Source organism: Gobio gobio, assembly GCF_949357685.1.
Source record: "Gobio gobio genome assembly, chromosome: 24".
Classification (NCBI taxonomy): domain Eukaryota; kingdom Metazoa; phylum Chordata; class Actinopteri; order Cypriniformes; family Gobionidae; genus Gobio; species Gobio gobio.
Window position 1 is genome coordinate 40919734 of NC_137120.1, and position 22203 is coordinate 40941936.

General features: G+C 38.4%; 1 protein-coding gene across 2 annotated transcripts in view; it reads left to right on the forward strand.

Annotated features, from left to right (window-relative positions):
• The window catches only part of insrb (insulin receptor b), a 183961-nt gene that overhangs the window by 126152 nt on the left and 35606 nt on the right, over positions 1-22203 (forward strand). The window contains exons 11-21 of one of the 2 annotated variants that reach the window (XM_079808049.1): positions 3414-3691; positions 7217-7365; positions 7785-7941; positions 8018-8111; positions 8191-8258; positions 9110-9339; positions 9418-9528; positions 10719-10878; positions 10963-11092; positions 12096-12230; positions 18818-19595. In XM_079808049.1, coding sequence (XP_079664175.1) covers positions 3414-3691; positions 7217-7365; positions 7785-7941; positions 8018-8111; positions 8191-8258; positions 9110-9339; positions 9418-9528; positions 10719-10878; positions 10963-11092; positions 12096-12230; positions 18818-19172 — 1867 coding nt within the window. In that variant the 3' untranslated portion in view covers positions 19173-19595. Of the gene's footprint in view, positions 1-3413; positions 3692-7216; positions 7366-7784; positions 7942-8017; positions 8112-8190; positions 8259-9109; positions 9340-9417; positions 9529-10718; positions 10879-10962; positions 11093-12095; positions 12231-18817; positions 19596-22203 lie in introns of those variants that run through there. The other variant, XR_013815874.1, reaches the window with a different exon arrangement.

Sequence of the window (22203 nt, forward strand, 5' to 3'; positions counted from 1 at the left end):
TCTCTTAACATAAATACTATTTTCTACTTTAAAAAAATAATTTCGTTATTTTAACCCAGTGTTTTGTATGTGAATGCTGTTTCACGTGAATATTACCACAGGAGTGAAGCACAAAGCTTTGTTTAGCCTAGAAAGGAAATAATGGTCAGAGAGCTCTTTTTAATTCTGTTTTGCGATCTGTATCTGGTCACTCGATTTTCCGTGAATTTGAACAATAGGCCTAGACCATTTTATCCCAATGGACATGGACATCTCATTTCTTTTCCCAAATCTTCACTTGCGTCGCACCCATGTTCGCAGGGGATTATAAACGTTTCTTCCTTTCGTTTGCTTATAATTAAGTCTATTATAACTTCACATCCTTTACTGTGGGAAAGTATAAAAAACACTGTAAGACGAATAGCCTATTACTTCAAATTTTATTTAACACAGTTTGTTCTTGTTATTAAACTTGGTAAGGCGCGTCAAGTTTGGTTTATTTGAATAGCGCATTTCACACACACACACGCCGGTGATTTTAGTTTCGTTTTCTCTGGCAGTGAATAATCAAACATTGTCTAAATGTCTTGACCCTGTGGAAAATAAAATCCACTCTTCAGACCTTTTACAACAAGTGTTGCTTTGCAACATCAGTAGAACATATGATGACAAAGATATTCAAGAAGGTGTCTATTCAGTGTCCCATTCCTCTCAAAGCGCAGAGCGGTAGGCTATATGACACATCTTTGCGGGGAAATAGTATGAATCAAATATTTTTCTAACTAATATTTAATTTTCATATATTCTTGAGGTTACCATTATTTACTGATAATCGTTTAGATGTTTTATAGGCTGTAGTGTGTTGTTTCACTGACGGAAGTGCTAAAATAAACACGCATGCTTATGGATGTTTCAGCCTCAAATGATTTCAAAATGTAGGCTATATATCTGGCATAGACTACAGTATTTAAAATAGCATATATGCATTAGTTACATTCTCAATTTAATTTACAGAGCAATCCCTGCTATAAGTTTTTAGTTTAACTAATACGCTGTCAGACTCGCAACGGGGCGTGGCTTCACGATGGTGGCGCTCCATCTTGATGTCGGCACAATAGCGCGCGCCTCCTGCTCTCCGTTGGGTTGTTCTTTGAAACGACAGAGGACGACTCGGGGTAATTTTTCTATAAACCATCATGAAATAGCGTCGAGAAGAACATACACGACAATGTTTACTTTAGTAAACTTGACCAAAACAGTTAATGGCATCCCTACACTGCTGTGGACGTTGTTAACTTCATTAATGTGTTTACTTTGATAATGGACTGCGGATGGGAGTAGGATTCGGTATTCGGATTCGGATTCGGCCGAATCTTGACCAGTGGATTCGGTATTCGGCCGAACCCCAAAAATCTGGATTCGGTGCATCCCTAATATATATATACATACACACACACACACACACACATTATTTATATACATACACACACACACACACACACACATTATATATATACATACACACACACACACACATTATATATATACATACACACACACACACACACACACATTATATATATACATACACACACACACACACACATTATATATATACATACACACACACACACACACACACATTATTTATATACATACACACACACACACACATTATATATATACATACACACACACACACACACACACATTATATATATACATACACACACACACACACACATTATATATATACATACACACACACACACACACATTATATATATACATACACACACACACACACACACATTATATATATACATACACACACACACACACATTATATATATACATACACACACACACACACACATTATTTATATACATACACACACACACACACATTATATATATACATACACACACACACACACACACATTATATATATACATACACACACACACACACATTATTTATATACATACACACACACACACACATTATATATATACATACACACACACACACACATTATATATATACATACACACACACACACACACACATTATATATATACATACACACACACACACACACACATTATATATATACATACCAGTGTTCATTTTGACAGCATATTTTGATTTAGTTTTAGTCGTAGTCTTTTGACTAAAATGCCATTTAGTTTTAGTCATATTTTAGTCGCCTGAATTGTTTTTAGTTTTAGTCTAGTTTTAGTCTGCTAAAATCTAATGAGTTTAGTTCAATTGTAATACATTAAGCATTTAAGCGTCACATAACCGACTGACACTCGAACTGACATTTTGACATCATTTTGTTTTTGACATTAAAAATACACGAAAGAGCTCAATTCACTTTTTTAAAAACATCTATATAGTTTTTATAACTTTGTATTTCTGTTTTAGTCAGTAGGCCATATCAGGTTAAGCTAAAGGTTCAAATAAGTTTGTTTATTTTATTTTTTTAATTTCAGTTAACATTTATTTAATTTCAAGTAACAAAGTTTTTTATTAATGGTTTTAGTGAACTATTATAACCACTCTGTTAATTATTATTTATATATAAATGCACACACATTCATGTATATATTTAAGAAATATTTGCATGTTAATACTGTATATACTTTTATATAATCTAAAATATATATAAATATAAATGTTTTATATATAAAAATAATATTTTTTTCTCAAATATATACATGAATGTGTGTGTATTTATATATAAATAATAATTAACTGAGTACACATACAAATATTATGTAAACACAAACTTTTACTTTGGATGCAAATTATCGTGATTAATCTTTTGACAGCCCTAATATATATATATATATACAGTGAGGAAAATAAGTATTTGAACACCTGCTATTTTGCAAGTTCTCCCACTTAGAAATCATGGAGGGTCTGAAATTGTCATCGTAGGGTCATGTCCACTGTGAGAGACATAATCTACAAAAAAAATCCAGAAATCACAATGTATGATTTATCACTTTTTCAAGTTTACTCTAACGGTTAATGTCCCAGCAGAGGACCACACAACTGCCCCCATTTTATTGCAGAAACACACAGAACGATTCGCTCTATCTGTCTGCACCATTGGTCACACCTTTAGTGGTGTCTGTCCATTCTAAGGACCATCCTGTAGGGTTCATATGTGCCGGTCTGGATGGCCTATAGCGCCATCTACTGGTTTTTAGCTTAATTGCATCACATGGTCCACATTGCAGCTTATTCTGCTAAGAAATGCCTACTTAGGACCGTTTGACCATCTAAATGTTACAATAAATATTGCCAGTATAATTTAGTCTTTTAAAGCTGGCCAGGAAACACCACTAACACTTCATGTAGCATTACAGCTGAGACACAGAGTGCTTCTGTAGGTCTGATGAACCTCTCTGTCCTCCCGCAGGCCCCATCGACGGCGCCGCTCAGTGGGCGTAGCCAATGCTACTTTGCCGAATTTTGCGATCGCACCTTCTAGCCTGCCTAACTTCGCCACCACTTTAGTCCCAGAAGAGGAAAAGAGCCGGAAGATGGTATTCAAAGCCAGCTCCAAAGAGTCCACGGTCATCTCCAACCTGCTCCACTTCACCAGCTACCAGATCGAGATCCAGGCCTGCAACCACCAAGAGGACCTGAACCGCTGCAGCATGCCCACATACGTCAACGCCCGCACGCTGCCTGAGCGTAAGACCTCCACCTTATACACTATATAGGAGACAGTGTATAGGAGACCGTGTATAGGAGACAGTATATAAGAGACAGTATATTACAGTGTATAGGAGACAGTGTATAGGACACAGTATATTAGTGTATTGGAGACAGTATATTACAGTATATAGGAGACAGTATATTACAGTATATAGGAGACAGTATATTACAGTGTATAGGTGTATAGGAGACAGTATATAGGAGACAGTATATTACAGTGTATTTGAGACAGTATATTACAGTGTATAGGAGACAGTATATTACAGTGTATAGGAGACAGTATATTACAGTATATAGGAGACAGTATATTACAGTATATAGGAGACAGTATATTACAGTATATAGGAGACAGTATATTACAGTGTATTTGAGACAGTATATTACAGTGTATAGGAGACAGTATATAGGAGACAGTATATTACAGTGTATTTGAGACAGTATATTACAGTGTATAGGAGACAGTATATTACAGTGTATAGGAGACAGTATATTACAGTATATAGGAGACAGTATATTACAGTATATAGGAGACAGTATATTACAGTATATAGGAGACAGTATATTACAGTGTATTTGAGACAGTATATTACAGTGTATAGGAGACAGTATATTACAGTGTATAGGAGACAGTATATTACAGTATATAGGAGACAGTATATTACTGTATATATGAGACAGTATATTACAGTGTATAGGAGACAGTATATTACAGTGTATTTGAGACAGTATATTACAGTGTATAGGAGACAGTATATTACAGTGTATAGGAGACAGTATATTACAGTGTATAGGAGACAGTATATTACTGTATATATGAGACAGTATATTACAGTGTATAGGAGACAGTATATTACAGTGTATTTGAGACAGTATATTACAGTATATAGGAGACAGTATATTGCAGTATATAGGAGACAGTATATTACAGTATATAGGAGACAGTATATTACAGTATATAGGAGACAGTATATTACAGTGTATTTGAGACAGTATATTACAGTGTATAGGAGACAGTATATTACAGTGTATAGGAGACAGTATATTACAGTATATAGGAGACAGTATATTACAGTATATTACAGTGTATAGGAGACAGTATATTACAGTATATAGGAGACAGTATATTACAGTGTATAGAAGACAGTATATTACAGTATATAGGAGACAGTATATTACAGTATATAGGAGACAGTATATTACAGTATATAGGAGACAGTATATAGGAGACAGTATATAGGAGACAGTATATTACAGTATATAGGAGACAGTTTATTACAGTATATAGGAGACAGTATATTACAGTATATAGGAGACAGTATATTACAGTATATAGGAGACAGTATATTACAGTATATAGGAGACAGTATATTACAGTGTATAGGAGACAGTATATTACAGTATATAGGAGACAGTATATTACTGTATATATGAGACAGTATATTACAGTATATAGGAGACAGTATATTACAGTATATAGGAGACAGTGTATTACAGTATATAGGAGACAGTGTATTACAGTGTATAGGAGACAGTATATTACAGTGTATAGGAGACAGTGTATAGGAGACAGTGTATAGGAGACAGTATATTAGTGTATAGGAGACAGTATATTAGTGTATTGGAGACAGTATATTACAGTGTATAGGTGACAGTATATTACAGTATATAGGAGACAGTATATTACAGTGTATAGGAGACAGTATATAGGAGACAGTATATTACAGTGTATAGGAGACAGTATATTACAGTGTATAGGAGACAGTATATTACAGTGTATAGGAGACAGTATATTACAGTATATAGGAGACAGTATATTACAGTGTATAGGAGACAGTATATTACAGTGTATAGGAGACAGTATATTACAGTGTATAGGAGACAGTATATTACAGTATATAGGAGACAGTATATTACAGTGTATAGGAGACAGTATATTACAGTATACAGGAGACAGTATATTACAGTGTATAGGAGACAGTATATTACAGTATATAGGAGACAGTATATTACAGTATATAGGAGACAGTTTATTACAGTATATAGGAGACAGTATATTACAGTGTATAGGAGACAGTATATTACAGTATATAGGAGACAGTATATTACAGTATATAGGAGACAGTATATTACAGTATATAGGAGACAGTATATTACAGTATATAGGAGACAGTATATTACAGTATATAGGAGACAGTATATAGGAGACAGTATATTACAGCATATAGGAGACAGTATATAGGAGACAGTATATTACAGTATATAGGAGACAGTATATTACAGTATATAGGAGACAGTATATTACAGTATATAGGAGACAGTATATAGGAGACAGTATATTACAGTATATAGGAGACAGTATATTACAGTATATAGGAGACAGTATATTACAGTATATAAGAGACAGTATATTACAGTATATAGGAGACAGTATATTACAGTATATAGGAGACAGTATATTACAGTGTATAGGAGACAGTATATTACAGTATATAGGAGACAGTATATTACTGTATATATGAGACAGTATATTACAGTATATAGGAGACAGTATATTACAGTATATAGGAGACAGTATATTACAGTATATAGGAGACAGTATATTACAGTATATAGGAGACAGTATATTACAGTATATAGGAGACAGTATATTACAGTATATAGGAGACAGTATATTACAGTATATAGGAGACAGTATATTACAGTATATAGGAGACAGTATATTACAGTATATAAGAGACAGTATATTACAGTATATAGGAGACAGTATATTACAGTATATAGGAGACAGTATATTACAGTATATAGGAGACAGTATATTACAGTATATAGGAGACAGTATATTACAGTATATAGGAGACAGTATATTACAGTATATAAGAGACAGTATATTACAGTATATAGGAGACAGTATATTACAGTATATAGGAGACAGTATATTACAGTATATAGGAGACAGTATATTACAGTATATAGGAGACAGTATATTACAGTATATAGGAGACAGTATATTACAGTATATAGGAGACAGTATATTACAGTATATAAGAGACAGTATATTACAGTATATAGGAGACAGTATATTACAGTATATAGGAGACAGTATATTACAGTATATAGGAGACAGTATATTACAGTATATAGGAGACAGTATATTACAGTATATAGGAGACAGTATATTACAGTATATAAGAGACAGTATATTACAGTATATAGGAGACAGTATATTACAGTATATAGGAGACAGTATATTACAGTATATAAGAGACAGTATATTACAGTATATAGGAGACAGTATATTACAGTGTATAGGAGACAGTATATTACAGTATATAGGAGACAGTATATTACAGTGTATAGGAGACAGTATATAGGAGACAGTATATTACAGTATATAGGAGACAGTATATTACAGTATATAGGAGACAGTATATTACAGTATATAGGAGACAGTAAGGTTTGGGTTCACGTTGTAATATGATGACTTTCCGTTTGTGTTCTTAGTAAAATCGGACAACATTGTCGGGCCGGTGACTCACAAATTTATTCCCGATGAACCGGAATTCGTCTACATCAAATGGCAGGAACCGAGAGCGCCCAATGGCATGATCATCCTATATGAAGTCAAGTTCCTGAGGATGTCAGATAACTATGTAGGTGTTCCATTCATCCTAAAGAGATTCAGTATTTCTACATTTAAAAATATCAGAGGTTTATCACATTCAAAATAAAAGTTTGTGTTTGCGTTATATATGTGTGTACTGTGTATAAATATAATGCGTATATATACACACACACGCATATATATAATTTATCTTATAAATTATAATAAATATTAGGGCTGTCAAAAGATATAAATAATATAAATAATATATAAATAATAATTAACAGAGTACACACACATATATTATGTAAACACAAACTTTTATTTTGGATGCGATTAATCGCGATTAATCTTTTGACAGCCCTAATAAATATATAATAATATAAATTCACATATTACAAAATAGTTTTTCAATATATAAATATACATGTCTTTGGTTAATTTTCTTTGTAATTTCTTGTCTCTCAGGAGGATCAAATCTGTGTGTCCAGAATCACTTATGAGAAAAATCAGGGCTGTCGATTAAGAGTAGGGCATCCTGGGAACTACAGTGTGAGAATCCGTGCCACTTCGCTGGCCGGCAACGGTTCCTGGACGGAGCCCATGTACTTCTTTGTTCAAGACCGTAAGCTTTACTGTGTTTATGATGTGTTTTTACTGTGAATCTGGCCACTCTGGTCTCTAATATGCATGTTTTGCAGGGGAAATGAACATGAAAATCATCATTGGCCCGGTCATCTGCTTCATCGTGGTGCTGTTCCTGGCCAGCACAGTCTTTATTGTCCTTAGGAAGAAGTATGTAGAAGACACTCTTCAATTAAGCCCGTTTTTTGTCATATCAACAGTGCTCTCATGTATGATTTATCTCTCCCAGGCAAACTGAAGGTCCAACTGGCCCACTAATTGCTTCCTCGAACCCAGAATATTTAAGTGCAAATGATGGTAAGATTCTAGATGTAACCCAATCAATAATTAAAGGATTATTTCACTTTTAGATAAACTTTTGCTGATAGTTTACTCACCTCATGTCATCCAAGATGTCCATGTCTTTCTTTCTGCGGTCGAAAAGAAATGAAGGTTTTGGATGAAAATATTCCAGGATTGTTCTCCATATAATGGACTTCAATGGGCTCCAAACGGTTCAAGGTCCAAATGACAGTTTCAGTGCAGCTTTAAACGACACCAGATGATGAATAAGGGTCTGATCTAGCCAAACCATCAGTTTCTGAGAGAAACCCAGCAGTATTTATGCTATTATTTTACCTCTTATCAGACGAGCGTGATCATCTCTGAGCTCCGTCATAACTTCCGCTAAGTGAGGTCAAAATACGAGTGTGGTCATAGATATATATATATATATACGTAGATATATACGCCTCATTAGTGACTGCATGGATCAGTAGAATGAGGCATCTACTATCGATATATCTATGACCACACTCGTATTTTGACCTCACTTAGCGGAAGTTATGTCGGAGCTCAGAGATGATCACGCAGAAGCTGATGGTTTGGCTAGATCAGACCCTTATTCATCATCTGGTGTCGTTTAAAGCTGCACTGAAACTGTCATTTGGACCTTGAACCGTTTGGAGCCCATTGAAGTCCATTATATGGAGAACAATCCTGGAATGTTTTCATCCAAAACCTTCATTTCTTTTCGACTGAAGAAAGAAAGACATGGACATCTTGGATGGCATGGGGGTGAGGAAACTATCAGCAAAAGTTTATTTAAAAGTGAACTAATCCTTTAAGAGATTTTCAACGAATGATATCAATTAAATTTGTGTTCACAGTGTACATCCCAGACGAATGGGAGGTGCCTCGGGAGAAGATCAACGTTTTTAAAGAGCTCGGTCAGGGATCGTTTGGAATGGTGTACGAAGGCCTCGCTAAAGACATCGTAAAGGGCGAGCCGGACACGCGAGTGGCCGTAAAAACCGTCAACGAGTCCGCGAGTCTGCGGGAGAGGATCGAGTTCCTCAACGAGGCTTCGGTCATGAAGGCCTTTACCTGCCATCATGTGGTGAGTGTGTGGATGTGCTTGAGCTGAAATAATCCAGGCGGAAACAGCCTTGTGTAAATGTTTGCCGTGTTCTCATAGGTCCGCTTGCTCGGTGTGGTGTCTAAGGGGCAACCGTCATTGGTCGTGATGGAGTTGATGACGCACGGAGATCTGAAAAGCTACCTGCGGAGCCTGAGGCCTGATTCTGAAGTAAGACTTCCTGTTGCAGCTGTCGAATGACATCATATCCCCTGTTCTCGTTTACCCCCAATTTTGTTAGCCCTCACCTAAGGGCATTATAACAGTAAAATGTATTAAATGCTACCATTTTTATGCTAAATAATAGGGGTGTGACGAGATCTTGCGAGACTAAACTGTGTCTCGTGTCATATTGTTATGACCTGGTCATGAAGGAGTGTGAGGGTGAAGTTCGGATAGAAGATGCCAACGCTACGTTTACATTACGCCTCCACTGTAGTTTTGCTTTTTATAGAAATAAAAACAATTTACTTCAAGTGGATAACAGTCGCTTCAAATCCATCAGCTCATCCAACACGAGCTGTTCGAGTGTGTTACGAGCGTGTGTTACGAGCGTGTTACAAGCGCGTGTTACGAGCGCGTTACGAGCGCGTGTTACGAGCGCGTGTTACGAGCGCGTGTTACGAGCGTTACGAGCGCGTGTTACGAGCGCGTGTTACGAGCGCGTGATACGAGCGTCTGTTACGAGCGTCTGTTACGAGCGTCTGTTACGAGCGTCTGTTACGAGCGTGTGTTACGAGCGCGTGTGTTACGAGCGTGTGTTACGAGCGCGTGTTACGAGCGCGTGTTACGAGCGTGTGTTACGAGCCTGTGTTACGTGCGTGTGTTACGTGCGTGTGTTACGAGCGTTTGTTACGAGCGTGTGTTACGAGCGTGTGTTACGAACGTGTGTTACGAACGTGTGTTACGAGCGCGTGTTACGAGCGCGTGTTACGCGAGCGCTACGAGCACGTGTGTTACGAGCGCGTGTTACGAGCGTCTGTTACGAGCGTGTGTTACGAGCATGTGTTACGAGCGTGTGTTACGAGTACGAGCGTGATATGAGCGTGTTTTACGAGCATTGTGCGTGTGTTATGAGTGTGTGTTACGAGCTTCGAGTGTGTGTTACGAGCATGTGTTACGAGCGTCGAGTTTGTGTTACGAGCGTGTGTTACGATTTAAAAAAAAATCGGATATAGTCACCAAATGGGAATTGTGCAGCAAGACCAGCAGTGTAAATGCGGCCTAAGTGTCTCGTCACACCCCTACTAAATAACGGAGTTTCCCTTCAGCTTAAATGTCTTTATGAGTCCACGGAACATCACAGTCGATCATTAACTGTAGCCTTTGGCCATGAACATTGATTTAATGTTTTTTTACAGAATAACCCAGGCCGTCCACCACCAACCCTGAAGGAGATGATCCAAATGGCAGCAGAGATAGCCGACGGCATGGCATACCTCAACGCTAAAAAGTTCGTCCACAGAGACCTTGCTGCCAGAAACTGCATGGTGGCTGAAGATTACACTGTGAAGATTGGAGGTAAGCAGACCAGAATTGAGCACATGGAGTCAAACCTGGGAGTTCGAAGGGCGAAACATCTTGATTTTTGTTTTTTTGTTGCAGATTTTGGTATGACACGAGATATATATGAGACTGATTATTATCGCAAGGGCGGGAAAGGCCTGCTGCCCGTCAGATGGATGGCACCAGAGTCCCTGAAAGATGGTGTTTTCACCGCTCACTCTGACTGCTGGTGGGTATTTCTTTGGGTTTGTGTGGGATTTTTTGGGGGTTAGATCACCACATGCAAGCAACTAGTCAAGAAATGCCTTGCCAATCCTGTCCAATCCCCAAACCAGCTAATTAAAGGGTTAGTTCACCCAAAAATGTAAATTGTGTCATTAATGACTGAGCCTCATGTGGTTGGAGACCCGTCAGACCTCCGTTCATCTTCAGACACAAATGAAGATATTTTAGTGTAAATCTGATGCTCTGAAAGGCCTCCATTGGCTCAACTTTACACTCTCAAGACCCTTAAAAGACACTAAAGACTAAAGTTACAAAGTCCATCTCACTACAGCGGCTCTACAATAACTTTATGAATCGGCGACAATAGTTTTTGTGCGAAAAAAAACCCTAAATACCGACTTATATAGTGATGACGATTTCAAAACAAAGCATCATGAAGCTTCAAAGCGTTATGAATCAATGAGCCGAATGATTTGGCGATTCAAACCGCTGAATCGACTCACTGATTCATAACGCTTTGAAGCTTCATGAGGTGTGTTTTGAAATCGTCATCACTATATAAGTCGTTATTTAGGGTTTTTTTGCGCACAGAAACTATTCTCGTCTTCATAAAGTTATTGTAGAGCCGCTGTAGTGAGATGGACTTTGTAACTTTAGTCTTTAGTGTCTTTTAAGGGTCTTGAGAGTGTAAAGTTGAGCCAATGGAGGCCTTTCAGAGCATCAGATTTACACTAAAATATCTTCATTTGTGTCTGAAGATGAACGGAGGTCTGACGGGTGTCCAACCACATGAGGGTCAGTCATTAATGACACAATTTTCATTTTTGGGTGAACTGTCCCTTTAACAGATTATAATGACGTATAACACTTGCCTGAATGATAAAAAAAAAGTTATTGGAGTCTCTTGGGCACTGATAAGAAAAAAAGCGAGAAGATCGCGCCGGCGCGTCCGCTGACTCGAGGGGGTTATGTTGGCAGCACTGTAATGAAATTCTCTCCACTTCCAGGTCTTTTGGAGTGGTATTATGGGAGATCAGCACGCTTGCCGAGCAGCCTTACCAGGGACTGTCCAATGAGCAAGTGCTCAAGTTTGTCATGGATGGAGGATGCCTGGACAGACCGGAGAACTGTCCGGAGAGAATGTAAGTACTGACGTAAACTTTGCTGAAAACACCAGCATGAACCGACTTGTAGCTGGTTTACCCTGTTGATGTTCCCAGTATCTAAAACTAAGGATTTTTCACTGACACCGAAAACTAAACTTTCAATTTGGGAAATGAAACTCGGTTTCATGTTCACAGGTGATAAACCAGTCAATGACTTCAGTTTACAAAACAATTTCGTCGCCTAAAATTTCATCCTGAATGTTATATATTCTGAACCTGATTCTTATTATTTGTAAGTGTGTGCGATATGTTTCGCCTACGATATTATAATTGTTTTAACAATGTGCAAGCTGACGATATCAAGCATGTCACTCGCTTTCACAGCACCTCTGCGTTAAACAGTCTGTGTAACTACAGATAAATGCCACTTCTGATACAGCATCTTTATGGATTTTGTTGATTCTGATTTATTTGGATTATTCTAATTAGATTTTTTTATTTAAATGTAACAGTTTGACGACAGATGTTTAGATGTAGATTTCATTTTGACCTGAAACTATTTAAAATAATTGAGTGTTCATCTGAGTGGTGCAAGACCCCTAGGAATTTTGTCGCACTTGAACCACGAATACACAAAAAATGGACTGGATTCAAGGAGTTTGTGGATAAAAAAAGGTCACAAATCCTTCTCAAATCCACAAATCCATGTCAATTTGACCCCTTTAGGAATGAATGCAATCTGAGGAATGCTTCAGTACACATAGAAAAACTTACAAATGCGCAAAATTCTAACTATAACTTTACCAAAACGTTATTGTATAATGTCTACATGTGTATCTGAACGTGTACTGAAGAGTTAACTGACTTTAGGACCCAGCGGAACCGCTCATTTGCTCCATATTGAGATATAATGCCATCTAGTGGTCATGAAATATCATATTATATATATATATATGTTTGCAGAGACACTCAATGTAAGATATTCTGAGCTGAAATAAAAGGGTTATGCATACAAATTTATCTTGAATTTAAGTAGAAAGAATGTGCTTAAATTATTATTTATTGATAAAATCTAGTAATTTAAAGGAACACGCCACTATTTTTGCTCATTCTCCGACTCCCCTAGAGTTAAACAGTTGAGCGTTTTCTCATCCATTCAGCCGATCTCCGGGTTTGCACTGTTAGCATAGCTTAGCATAGATCATGGAATCTGATTAGACCGTTAGCATCTCGCTCAAAAATGACCTTTTTTGATATTTCTCCTGTTTAAAACTTGACTCTTCTGTAGTTCCATCGTGTACTAAGCAGTGTTAATTTCGTTGACGAATAATTTTCGTCATAATTTTCGTCAATGACCTTTTTTCACTGACGAAAACGAGACGATAACTAAATAAAAACTAGTGTTAGATGACAAAAACCTGTCATTTTGGTCAACAGATAAAGCGAGAGGAGAATGTTATTGAGGGATTAGGGCAGAGATGGAGTCAGAACTGATGATCTGTGTCACAGATGCTGATCTAACGGCTGGAAAACACGGCTCACACACACACAATCCAGCTCCAGAGCCGCTCAATCAATAACACACACACACACACACACACACACACACACACACACACACACACACACACACACACACACACACCCCCAATCCAGCTCCAGAGCCGCTCAATCAATCAATAACACACATTTATGACAGAACAGTGTTTATGAACTAATGCTGATGAATAATGACAATGTGTACTTTACCATGTTTATATAGTAATATGTTTTAGACGGTTGTAATGCATATTTTATCTCCTGAACTTGAATGAGCTCCTGCAACTGCAATAGAGGAGCAGACATTTCAAAATAAGAGTCCTGGTGTATTTCCAGCTTGTTTATCATTAAAAGTCACGCATTATATATTTGTTTTTGCTTACACAATAAACTGTATTTCATTTAATTCCCATTTAATTCATAGTCAGGAGGAAAGAGCAGTATTAGACACATATTCAATAAAGTATCAGGGTTATAATAGTTCACTAAAACCATAAAAAAAATCTTTACTTGAATCTAAATTACTTGAAATTAAATAAATGTTAACTTAAATTAAAAGCTTTAGCTTAACCTGATATGGCCTACTGACTAAAACAGAAATACAAAGATTTAAAAACTATATAGATGTTTTTAAAAAAGTGAATTGAGCTCTTTTGTGTATTTTTAATGTCAAAAACAAAATGTCAGTTAGAGTGTCAGTCGGTTATGTGATGCTTAAATGCTTAATGTATTACAATTGAACTAAACTCATTAGATTTTAGGAGACTAAAACTAGACTAAAACTAAAAACAATTCAGGCGACTAAAATATGACTAAAACTAAATGGCATTTTAGTCAAAAGACTACGACTAAAACTTTGACTATGTCAAAATTAACACTGGTATTAAGGAAAATGAGAAGTTGTGATGTTCTAGGCCGATATGGCAGGAACTATACTCTCATTCCTGCGTAATAATCAAGAGCTGTGAGCCGCCCCATGAGTGCAGCGGCGCAATGATATTACACATCTAGGCTAACTTCAGTCAACATAACCAACGGGACGACAGAGAGAGCGCTGGGACTATTTTCAGCTGCTGCGGAATATCATATCAAGAGAGATGCTAACGGTCTAATCCGATTCAATGATCTATGCTAAGCTATGCTAACAGTGCAGACCCGGATTCGGATTATAGTACTAAGTAGGGATCGACCGATATGGATTTTTTAGTGCCGATACCGATTTTTTTTCCTCAGCCTTAGCCGATGAGCGATACGGCTGCCGATTTTCTTGAGCTGATATTTGGAGCCGATACTGCTTTTGCTCCCTCAATTTACATCATAAAAATGACACAATGATCATGATGATAACAATTTAAAATTTACAATTTAAAAAAGGAACATTTATTGAACTAAAAAAAACTATATTTAACAAATAGTAAAAACAGGTGAGGTAGAACAAGAAAAAAAAGAGTTCAGTGGTAAAAAATAAATAAATATTTAAGCATAAATAAAATAATGACACTATTGCACACAGTATCAACAAGCGAGCAGCATAATAAAGTGCACACTGACTGCACTATACTTCATTTAAAACTATTTACAACCTAGTCATTTAATGGCTACACTCTAAAAAATGCTGGGTTAAAAATAACCCAAGTTGGGTTGAATATGGACTAACCCAGCAATTGGGTTGTTTTGACCCAGCGGTTGGGTTAAATGTTTGCTTAAAACAACCCAATCGCTGGGTTAGTCCATTTTCAACCCAACTTGGGTTATTTTTAACCCAGCATTGTTTAGAGTGTAGGTGCACTTCACTTAATCTCTTGTAGAGCAACACCAGCGGTAATTCAGGAAAAAATCTCCCAATGCTCCACGTGAAACTTCAGTCTTTCCACCTTTTACCATCGTCAATTCTCAACTGATTTTGATTAATATGCGCGAGGGAGAGCAAGAGAGTTTGAAGACGGTGAGAGCTGCCCTGTGGACGCCTGTCTGGAAATAATGCAGGGGAAAAAATATTGGTGAACCCAGCAGCCTTATATCGGCCGATACACGTAAAAATCACAAATATCGCCGAACGCAGCAGCCTTATATCGGCCGATACACGTAAAAATGGCAAATAACGGCGAACGGAGCAGCCTTATATCAGCCGATACACGTAAAAATCACAAATATCGCCGAACGCAGCAGCCTTATATCGGCCGATACGCATAAAAATGGCAAATAACGGCGAACGGAGCAGCCTTATATCAGCCGATACACGTAAAAATCGCAAATATCGGCGAACCCAGCAGCCTTTTATCGGCCGATACACATAAAAATCACAAATATCGGCGAACCCAGCAGCCTTAAATCAGCCGATACACGTAAAAATCACAAATATTGGTGAACGCAGCAGCCTTATATCGGCCGATACACGTAAAAATCGCAAATATCGGCGAACACAGCAGCCTTATATCAGCCGATACACGTAAAAATCACAAATATCGCCGAACGCAGCAGCCTGATATCGGCCGATACACGTAAAAATCACAAATATCGCCAAACGCAGCAGCCTTATATCGGCCGATACACGTAAAAATCACAAATATCGCCGAACGCAGCAGCCTTATATCGGCCGATACACGTAAAAATGGCAAATATCGGCGAACGGAGCAGCCTTATATCGGCCGATACACGTAAAAATGGCAAATATCGGCGAACCCAGCAGCCTTATATCAGCCGATACACGTAAAAATCGCAAATATCGGCGAACGCAGCAGCCTTATATCAGCCGATACACGTAAAAATCACAAATATCGCCGAACGCAGCAACCTTATATCAGCCGATACACGTAAAAATGGCAAATATCGGCGAACGGAGCAGCCTTATATCGGCCGATACACGTAAAAATCGCAAATATCGGCGAACCCAGCAGCCTTATATCAGCCGATACACGTAAAAATCGCAAATATCGGCGAACGCAGCAGCCTTATATCGGCCGATACACGTAAAAATCGCAAATATCGGCGAATCCAGCAGCCTTATATTGGCCGATACACGTAAAAATCGCAAATATCGGCGAACACAGCAGCCTTATATTGGCCCGATACACGTAAAAATCGCAAATATCGGCGAACACAGCAGCCTTATATTGGCCCGATACACGTAAAAATCGCAAATATCGGCGAACCCAGCAGCCTTATATCAGCCGATACACGTAAAAATCGCAAATATCGGCGAACGCAGCAGCCTTATATTGGCCGATACACGTAAAAATCGCAAATATCGGCGAACCCAGCAGCCTTATATCAGCCAATACACGTAAAAATCGCAAATATCGGCGAACGCAGCAGCCTTATATCAGCCGATACACGTAAAAATCGCAAATATCGGCGAACACAGCAGCCTTATATCGGCCGATACACTTAAAAATCACAAATATCGGCGAACACAGCAGCCTTATATCAGCCGATACACGTAAAAATCACAAATATCTGCGAACGCAGCAGCCTTATATCAGCCGATACACGTAAAAATCACAAATATCGCCGAACGCAGCAACCTTATATCAGCCGATACACGTAAAAATGGCAAATATCGGCGAACGGAGCAGCCTTATATCGGCCGATACACGTAAAAATCGCAAATATCGGCGAACCCAGCAGCCTTATATCAGCCGATACACGTAAAAATCGCAAATATCGGCGAACGCAGCAGCCTTATATCGGCCGATACACGTAAAAATCGCAAATATCGGCGAATCCAGCAGCCTTATATTGGCCGATACACGTAAAAATCGCAAATATCGGCGAACACAGCAGCCTTATATTGGCCCGATACACGTAAAAATCGCAAATATCGGCGAACACAGCAGCCTTATATTGGCCCGATACACGTAAAAATCGCAAATATCGGCGAACCCAGCAGCCTTATATCAGCCGATACACGTAAAAATCGCAAATATCGGCGAACGCAGCAGCCTTATATTGGCCGATACACGTAAAAATCGCAAATATCGGCGAACCCAGCAGCCTTATATCAGCCAATACACGTAAAAATCGCAAATATCGGCGAACGCAGCAGCCTTATATCAGCCAATACACGTAAAAATCGCAAATATCGCCGAACCCAGCAGCCTTATATTGGCCGATACACGTAAAAATCGCAAATATCGGCGAACGCAGCAGCCTTATATCAGCCGATACACGTAAAAATCGCAAATATCGGCGAACACAGCAGCCTTATATCGGCCGATACACTTAAAAATCACAAATATCGGCGAACACAGCAGCCTTATATCAGCCGATACACGTAAAAATCACAAATATCTGCGAACGCAGCAGCCTTATATCAGCCGATACACGTAAAAATCACAAATATCTGCGAACGCAGCAGCCTTATATCAGCCGATACACGTAAAAATCACAAATATCTGCGAACGCAGCAGCCTTATATCAGCCGATACACGTAAAAATCACAAATATCGGCGAACGCAGCAGCCTTATATCAGCCGATACACGTAAAAATCACAAATATCGGTGAACCCAGCAGCTTTATATCGGCCGATACACGTAAAAATCACAAATATCGGCGAACCCAGCAGCCTTATATCAGCCGATACACGTAAAAATCGCAAATATCGGCAAACGCAGCAGCCTTATATCGGCCGATACGCGTAAAAATCACAAATATCGGCGAACCCAGCAGCCTTATATCAGCCGATACACGTAAAAATCACAAATATCGGTGAACGCAGCAGCCTTATATCGGCCGATACACGTAAAAATCGCAAATATCGGCGAACCCAGCAGCCTTATATCAGCCGATACACGTAAAAATCACAAATATCGCCGAACGCAGCAGCCTTATATCAGCCGATACACGTAAAAATCCACAAATATCGCCGAACGCAGCAGCCTTATATCGGCCGATACACATAAAAATGGCAAATATCGGCGAACGGAGCAGCCTTATATCGGCCGATACACGTAAAAATCGCAAATATCGGCGAACCCAGCAGCCTTATATCGGCCGATACACGTAAAAATCACAAATATCGGCCGATATATCGGTCTAACACTAGTACTAAGATTGTGTTTTCCCGCTCTAACTCTTCTCCCAGGCACAGCCTCATGCAGATGTCATGGCAGTACAACCCGAAGATGCGGCCCACCTTCCACGAGATCATCGAGATGATCAAGGAGGACCTGCATCCCACTTTCCAAGAGGTCTCCTTCTTCTACAGCGAGGAGAACAAATTGCCTGAGAGCGAGGAGTTCGATCTGGACTTCGAGAACATGGAGAGCATACCACTGGACCCCTCATCCTATTCCCAGCGCGAGGAGAGCCTCAGTAGAGACAATGGGCCCTCGGTGGGCCTTAGGGGCCATTATGAGGAGCACGTGCCCTACACACACATGAACGGGGGAAAGAAAAACGGCAGAATTCTGTCTTTACCCAGATCCAGTCCGTCCTAACATTTGCTTTTGGCTTTTCCTATCTCGTTTTTTTTTTTTTATATATAATAATAAAAGTTTTTAAATGCGTTATTTTTGCAGAGGCCCTTAAAGATACAGATCTCAGGTCTTTTTCGTTGTTGTCGTCTAGTATGGTTACTACGGAAACGGGACGTTTTTCCGCCATTCGCTTTCTGACACTTTTGCCAAGTTTTCCAAGACAGTTTGGGTTGGGCAAACTGTGAACATGTGACTAAATCAACCAGAGAAGCTGCTTCAGCTACATCACCTCAGAGTCCCTCGGATGCTTACTTCCTGTCTTTTTTTTATTTTTCAAAGTGGAAATCTTTTAAGATAGTGGCCTTTTATTAAGTGGCCTATAAAAAGAGAAGTGTCTATCAATGCTTGTGTTCATTTCTTTAGAACAATGACTTTACAGTGTGGAACTATGGGATGGCTTATATTCTTTTAGAACAAGAGGAAGGACTTTTATTTTGTCCTGGAGAGTTCCTGAATTCACATAGATGGTGTTCTGGTGAATGAGGTTTAATTTATTTGCTTTGTTTTATTTTTTTTTTCCTCTGAGCTTTTTACTCCTGTGTCCTTTTTACCGGCTGAAGGATATTTAACAGTTATGAATTGGACAAAAGAGTTACTCAGACTGACCAATAGCTGCTGCTCTCATATAAAGTGGGTATTTTATATATATATATATATATATATATATATATATATATATATATATATATATATATATATATATATATATATATATATATATATATATATATATATATATATATATATATATATATCAGTATTTACAATATTCACGACATCTGAACTTTTGTACATAATTCTAATGTCTTTTTTCTAATGTCTTCATCGGCTTTGCATATACAATTTTCTCTTTTTTTTTTTGCAACAGTGTCTCTTTTTATGAGCTGTTTTTTTATGTCTAACCAAAAACAATCGCGTTCATTGCCGTGCAGGTCGACTCACAGTGATATTCCAGAGGGGAGCATTTTTGGTTTAGCTTAAAATATCAAAATTATTATTACTGTTTCATTAAAAACACAGGTATTTTGCTTGCTCAACTCGAGAGAATAAACATTCATATTTCCTGTCATGAATCGAATTGCTGTAGGATATCCCGGAGTTTAATTTTGGGCTTGCGAGTGCTGTTTTGGGAATGTCTATAAGAGGTTGATTTTTTTTACCTGGTTTTTCAGCGGGATTTAGGATCTTATTGTGAAGGGTAAGCTTGTCTACCGAGGGATTCTGGGTAGATTTTCGACAGTGGAAATACTTAAATCGGATCAATAAAGCATTCCTGTAAGTTCTCAAGCTCCCCTGTTAAAGGAACACGCCACTATTTTTGCTCATTTCCCGACGACTCTAGAGTTGTTAGCATAGCTTAGCATAGATCATTGAATCTGATTAGACCGTTAGCATCTCTCTTGATATGATATTACGCAGCGGCTGAAAATAGTCCCAGCGCTCTCTCTGTTGTCCCGTTGGTTATGTTGACTGAAGTTAGCCTAGATGTGTAATATAATTGCGCCGCTGCACTCATGGGGCGGCTCACAGCTCTTGATTATTACGCGGGAATGAGAGTATAGTTCCTGCCATATCGGCCTAGAACATCACAACTTCTCATTTTCCGTCGGTCTTAGTACACGATGGAACGACAGAAGAGTCACGTTTTAAATAGGAGAAATATCAAAAAAGGTCATTTTTGAGAGAGATGCTAACGGTCTAATCCGATTCAATGATCTATGCTAAGCTATGCTAACAGTGCAGACCCGGAGATCGGACCAGAAAACGGTCAAACTCAGTCGGAAAACGAGCAAAAAAAGTGGCGTGTTCCTTTTAAAGTATCCAAAAGTGAGTGTAGTTCTCGCACGTTTACTCTAAGAAAGGGACGTCTTAGAAGACCAATGGGAAAGTAAGCTTTGCGGCTTTTCCCAATCAACCCCTTAAAGAAGAAGCTTTTTCGTATGCAGATGCTCAATTCCTCAACTTTGTGCCTTCTCCCATCGCCAGAGGCAAGAGAGATGGCATTTTTACTGGATCTTACTTGTCGTCATCAACACATGTATGTGCGTGTATATTTGTGTATGTATATTTATTTGTGGGCAGGAAAACGGCAGAACGGCTGAAATTAATTTCCTCACCATAATGCGCACGTTTATAATAAGAAAACAAAGTTCCCTTTCACGACCGTATTGGCTTTATTTTAGATGTACATAACAGAATCAAAGAAATCACTCGTACTCGATTGCTGTAGCAGACGTCTGTATGAATTTTTTTTTTCTCTAAATTACAAGATATGTTTGAGGCAGATGTTGATGTTTTTATTTATTTTATGATCCTCATAATTATGTAAATCCCTGCTAGCTTTTATTACAGTGCTCTAAGGCGGGTAAACCTAGTCTTTTAGGTGTTTTTTCTTCTACAGCTGGAGAGGTGGAGAACGGTGTGGGTTTACTAGCGCTAAAGTCTTTCTGTTGGTTATTTGGACACAGTCTACCTCAGTATGTTAGAAATGTATTAGAGCATCTCTCTTTAGTTGTTTGAATTTCGTTAAAGGATTTGTTCACTTTAAAATGAACATTTCCTGATTGTTTACTCAACCCTCATGTCCTTCTTTCTTCAGTTTTTTGAGGATCATTCCAGGATTTTTCTGCTCATAATGGACTTCAATGGGAACCAACGGCTGAAGGTCCAAATCACTGCAGTTTCAGAGGCTCTGACCAATCCCAGACGAGGAATAGAGTCTGATCTAGACAAACCATCGCCACATTTACAACACACAAACACACATTTATTAGCCTGGATGCCAGCTGAACTTAGCCCCGCCCACAACATTTTAACTCAGGCAGTTCGGTCTGGACTTGATCTGTAAAGGAGTAATTATGCGCGAACAGAAACCGTTCGGACCAATGAGATCGTCAGGGGGGCGGGCTTTAGACGATGATGGACAGATGATCAACAGTAACGTCATCAAAGCCACTTGAGTTGAATTTGTTCTAATCCTAAACGGAGAACT